The 6,000-nt window shown below is 37.8% G+C and overlaps 1 protein-coding gene across 8 annotated transcripts in view; it reads right to left on the reverse strand.

The window, feature by feature from the left end:
* rai14 (retinoic acid induced 14) overlaps positions 1–3,555 on the reverse strand; it is a 61,055-nt gene extending 57,500 nt beyond the window's left edge. For 6 of the 8 annotated variants that reach the window (XM_079835291.1, XM_079835292.1, XM_079835290.1 and 3 more), the window contains exons 1-2: positions 3,252–3,519; positions 2,536–2,607 (exon numbers count right to left, since the gene is read on the reverse strand). In XM_079835291.1, coding sequence (XP_079691417.1) covers positions 2,536–2,571 — 36 coding nt within the window. In that variant the 5' untranslated portion in view covers positions 2,572–2,607; positions 3,252–3,519. Of the gene's footprint in view, positions 1–2,535; positions 2,608–3,251 lie in introns of all 8 variants that reach the window. The other 2 variants (XM_079835287.1, XM_079835286.1) reach the window with 2 other exon arrangements.
* Positions 3,556–6,000: the final 2,445 nt, after the last annotated feature.

Genomic DNA, 6,000 nt, shown 5'->3' on the forward strand with positions numbered 1-6,000 from the left:
GACGTGGCGCTATCAGACGTGGCGCTATCAGACGTCTTCCTTTAATTACCGCTGGGTGTGAAATGCGCTCAAAAAACATTGACTTATTCTCTGACCAGCTGACATAAAGCATACTTTAAATAAACAGGAAACAAATCCTATCCGGTTATGAAGTGTTTTCTGTGTGTTGACAAATCTTTAGCGATGTTCTAAAGACGGGATTCACACACAACGCGTCAGCTAATGTCCGATTCGCGACCTAATGACTCCTTTGAACCGAATCATTTTAACGACTGGTTAGAACAACTGATCTGTCCAACACTGAACTCACAAATCAGTTTAATCATTTACTCAGAACAACACCTGAAATGAGAACACAAGTGTGCTTACCCAATTTAGCAAGAGTAGATAGTAAGAATTATTTTTAATTATCAACAGTCTTTCAGCTTATTTATGTGGACAATGTGTAGTAAAATAAATAGCCTAAAATCATTTAGTTTAGACTGGAGTGAGGTGAACCCAGAACAAATTTGTTGTTAGATTACTGATTGTATATGGCAGAAAATTGTATATGGCAGGAAATTAGGCTATTTTTTCATTTTTTTAATACTATTTTTTAATATTGATATGATTACCAAAACAATTATCAGTAAATCGTGTAAAAATGAGGAACAAAAACAAACATCAAGGTATCAAAATAAGATAAGCAAAAGTTACAAACTTTCTTTGAATTTATTTCAAATTTATGTGTGTGTGTGTGTGTGTGTGTGTGTGTGTGTGTGTGTGTGTGTGTGTGTGTGTGTGTGTGTGTGTGTGTGTGTGTGTGTGTGTGTGTGTGTGTGTGTGTGTGTGTGTGTGTGTGTGTGTGTGTGTGTGTGTGTGTGTGTGTGTGTGTGTGTGTGACCATGTCTGTCAGCCACCACCGAAGACCATTTTTCACCCAGGAAAAACCCTGTATATTCGGCTACAGTCTGGAGCCCTGCGCTTAGATAAAAACGGAAGCCACTGAACGCAGCTGTTGCATACCCGAAAATACTCGGGAGTCGGTACTACAGAAATGCTGGTATCGTCACATTTTTATAATTTCAGTACCGACTTGGTACCGAAGTACCGGTACTTGTGACATCCCTAGTCTGCTCAATACATTGTGAGGCGGAGTCGCAGCACAAACGCAGCAGGAGTCATTCATCACGAGAGCAAACAGCTGACAGACAAGATGATCGCGGAAGATTTGGTTTCAAAGTGAAATGTAAAAACGCCTATTTAAGTGAGTTTGTCAATGTACTGTTTTATTGTTGTGTTTTTCATTAAGAATAATAGGCTAATGAACCCACAATTCGAGCAACCAGCCCCCAAATTGGCGCTAATTCTAAACCGAAAGAAAAATGAGCACGGCCGCACGGGCAGTCATTCACGGCCGCACAGTCACGGTGCGTGTCCAGTCTGGCCCGTTTTCAGTTCATGTCTATGGAAGCTTAACTTTCATAGGAATTCATTGAAAACACTAGCTTTGCTCCGCACCGCTCCGTTATGAATGCCCGAGCGGCCGTGTGCATTTTACTTTAGGTTTAAAATCAGCGATTTGAAAAGCCCCCGCCACACGTCGATTAATCAGTGGGAAAATTTCCTCACCATCACATCCCTAGTGCATCTCCAATTTTTTGTTAAAAATGCCAGATGCCAAAAAAAGTAAGTAACAACCAACTGACTGGACTATACAATCCCATACTATGGTTTCCACTATCGCATCTTGCACAAAGACAGCCAAGCAAAGTTCTACCTATGATTTCTCTATAAAATTATGTTGAAGTATTGTTTCTAGGCAACCACATTGTTGTGCAAGCAAACACCCACCATTTAGTAAAGATAAAAACAGTAAAGCATGACTTAGCTTCCATACAAGGAGAAAATCAATATAATGAGCTGTGAATGTGGCTATGGCGAGCTTGCTCTTAACAACATTCCGTGCAAATGTTCAAAATGCCACTGTGACCATGTGCTGGCAGAAAGTATATTAAAACTCAGCTTAGTACTGTGGTTTGATGATCACATAGAATTTCACAGTAATCTCTATCCGCTGACTCAGCCCAAGTGGCAATGATTTGGCAAGCCAAAACATGAAATTATACACAACGGCGTTTCATTCGTGCACATTCCTACACTTCAGCCTGAGACCGATGTTGTTCTATTATAGGCTTAGAAATGATTGCTGAATCACATCTGGTGGCAGGAAGCTCCTCTGAGGGGCGTCTTTTCGTTCTTTTTTTTTTGGGAGTGCAGAAGTTCTCTGCCTTAAAATTATACTCCCAGTTATGACTCAGTCATCATAATAAAGCTGCAGACATGTCTGATTCTGAGTCATTCACTCATCGTGCAGTCTAGAACATTCACAGAAGCAGATTAGGAAACTTCAGATTCCAAATGAATGAAATGTTGAATGTCATGCATGAGAATAAGGTGTTACATTTTCATTTTATTTCATGGAGGAACTAAGCGTTCAAGCCCAGCACAACACCATTCAGTTCCCAAGCTGAAAGTACACTAGGTCATACTTACATCACTCTTCCTAAACTTTGCCTTCAGGCTCTTCATATTAGTCCATTCAGATTTGAGCAGATCCCAAGACACCTGAATAAAATAAAACTTTAGTTAGTCATACACGCATACTCCAAAGCAAACGGTTGCTCAACACGGCGGAAACTGAGGATCAGGTCAACACTGTTATTAATGGCAAAACTAGAACCAAGCTTTTGGAGGCAAAACAGTGTATCAGGTTACAGTGGCCCCAGTGGCAGTAGTACTGAATCTAATGTGTGTTCACTGTGCAAATTTTACAATGTCAGAGCATTTTGTGTTCCCTTCCAGACACTTCCGTCCAGACACTCTGTGACTGACTGTGAGCTCCATAAATACACATAAACTGGGGTCACAGATATTCTTGGATCTTCCTGAGGAGTCTCCGCGGGAAAGTGAAAAGTTTAGATGGAGTGTTCAGAAAGACTCCAACAAGATAAGAAAAGCAAACAGGACTGACCCGCGCGCTTCACTGAGGAACAATGGCAACATTGTGTCCAACTAATAGCTGACAGGAATGATGATTGTAAACAACAATGACATGTAAATGTAACGTTGAAGCGAAATTACAACTATTTCATTCGGTAGCGTGAAGTCAGAAATGTTTAGTTATAACGTTCAGCAGAGTTCCAATTGGACTATCTTAAAATTGGACGGAAAAACACACGGGAAAAGAGTGTTTAGATTTCTGCACTTACCCACTTTGCAAAAGTTAAGCCGCACACACAGACCTCAGGGGTTTGTTGCTAACACACTTTTCCGAGTGGTGTTAAGTGCTTCATATACCATTTAGTGCAATTTGGACTCGTATATATTAGAAAACAAGTCGGAGACCGATAGCGGTGGGCTAAAGGGGAGAAATCAGGAGCAAAGTTATTCACCGACAACAATCCATTCAAGTGGCGCTCGCGCTGCCTCTGATTGTTCCCCGGGCAGATAGAGTGACGTCACCACCCATGTGTCCTCGTGACTACCGAGCTTGACTGTATACTTACAGTAGCTACACGATACATGTCTTATATTCTCCTTACTACATGTGTACCATGATAGAAATAATGTTCGCCAAAATATCGTTTTAATTATTTAATTAAAGGAACTTTGTTCCCCTTAGGATGTCCCGAGACGTTTTAAGTTTCTCTCTATAATAAATGTAAAAAATAATAATAATAATTTTTAAAAAAAGGGTAGGGTACATAATAGCCTATGTTGCCGTTTCCCCAACGATCTTAGAAAGTATACAGCAAGTAGCTATTATACTTATAAGTGCAAATAATATTTTCAGATCACTTGGTATTTATGTGCAATTTATCCGTTATAAACGTTTGTAGCCTACGTGTATGACATCTGCCAGGAAATGTAGCATAATTAGATTAACGCTTTTTAAAATTAATTTCACTAATTAAAGTGTTTACATGGTGTTCTGTGAGCTTTATTGTCATTATCAAACCATCCATGATTTGTGAATTTTAATTAATAAACAAATGACTACTTCTGATTTATTGACTGCCAGCTAATTTAGGAAATATTTCATTAAAATACTGGGGAAAAAAATGTCAACACCATTACCATCAAAGATCAATCAAACGCGGTTTTTGATGTAGGCTTCATATCGAATAAGGGCAATATATTCTTGATTTTTAAAGCTACAGGCTACGTTTACGTTTTTTTATTTTTTATTAAGAATATTATTTTACCCTTAGATTAGATTACCAAGGTTCACGAGACCATGTTTCTATTCTATCCGGGGAATTTACCAGCGTCAGTAATCGCTCGAGAGCAGATATCTTTAGGATTATGTATATAGGCTGCAAATAGAAGTTGTGAGCGATATGCAATAGCCTACTTTCCACTGGGACCATAAAAGTGTCCTCGGGGTCTGAACTCTGAAGCCAAACGTGCAGATTCGATATAGTGACCTACTATCCAGTGCAGTGCTGGGGAAGGGCGCCGCGAGGTGGACACGTTCAACGATTTTAAAGCCATATAGGCTACTATATACTGCCAGTGTACAGTATACTAAATCAGACCAAGTCCATGCAAAAGCTTGATAATAGTAGCACATATTGCATCAAACAGAACTGTGTGGCCCACATAGGCTACTCAAAATTGCAGTTGACAGAATTCATTTTTGCTGTTTCTTTCCAAATAAACCACCAGAGACAAATAAAGGGCTTGTATTAGAATCACTGCTGTAACATCAAGCACATACATGCTTCGTTATGTAATTTTGGCTTTCACTGGAGAATAAAACGCGTTGATATAGTAGGGCTAATAGACTGACAAGAAGCCCGCCCTTGTAATTTCCTCAGAGCTGTAACACATCTGTGGTCATGCAGCACCAGAACAAAGAATAACACCAATCCCATGCTTGTCTCTTTGGTTAGTGTGGTGGGTCTGTGCCTTGGTGGTCCATTGCCACAAGCGACAGAGTAATAAATACAACAAGTTTAAACAACAGGTTTTTTTAGGTTACCTATAAAAACATTGTCATGATGAGAATATGAAAATATCATATAAAAGCAACACAGCCCCTATACAGAAAGAGTTGCAACACAAGTTGAGCTTATTTTAAAAATAATAAATAAAAATAAAATATATACCCAAATTGTGTCAGAAAGATTTATTTCAAAGTAATTTATTTCATTCAGCATGGATGCAATACATAAATGCTGTTATTTTGAACTTTCTATTCAAATTTCAAATAATACTGAAAAATATATGTATCATGGGTTCCACAAAAATATTAAGCAGCACAACTGTTTTCAACATTGATAGTAGGAAATGTTTCTTGAGCACCAAATCAGCATATTAGAATGATTTCTGAAGGATCATGTGACAGTTTTTTTTATGGTATATTTCACAATATTACAGTTTTTTTTTATTGTGTTTTTAATCAAATAAATGCAGAGGCTTTTTCAAAAACAAAAAATATTACCAACCCAGAGGCACTCAAAAAATAAGCCTTTTTTAAAAAAAAAGATTTACGCATTTCAATTAATAGTAAAATTCCATCAAATTGCATTGAATAATCCTTACATAATTTAATTGAATAATTGATTAAGGATTGTTCAAATATTCAATTAAAATTGTACTATTAATTGAAATGCGTAAATCCCAACAAAACCGTTTTGAAGTGAGGATAACGTTTGAAAGGTACATATAACACCAAAATATATCAAACACACTGAAACACAGAAACTGAAAATGTATAACATACAAAAAGATCAAACCATTTGTACTATATTTGATAATTTTCTCAAATGTAAAACGCATGACAACTTGCCCCACAATCAAATCAAATTACTTTACTGTAACAACACCACGAACACAAGTGTACCGGTGGTGAAATTCTTTGGTGCAATCTCCACAGCATGACAGTATGGTTAACAAGTATAGGAAAATATACACAATAGACACATGTACAGTATTAACAACACACACACATAT

Source organism: Gobio gobio (genome assembly GCF_949357685.1).
Source record: "Gobio gobio genome assembly, chromosome: 14".
Classification (NCBI taxonomy): domain Eukaryota; kingdom Metazoa; phylum Chordata; class Actinopteri; order Cypriniformes; family Gobionidae; genus Gobio; species Gobio gobio.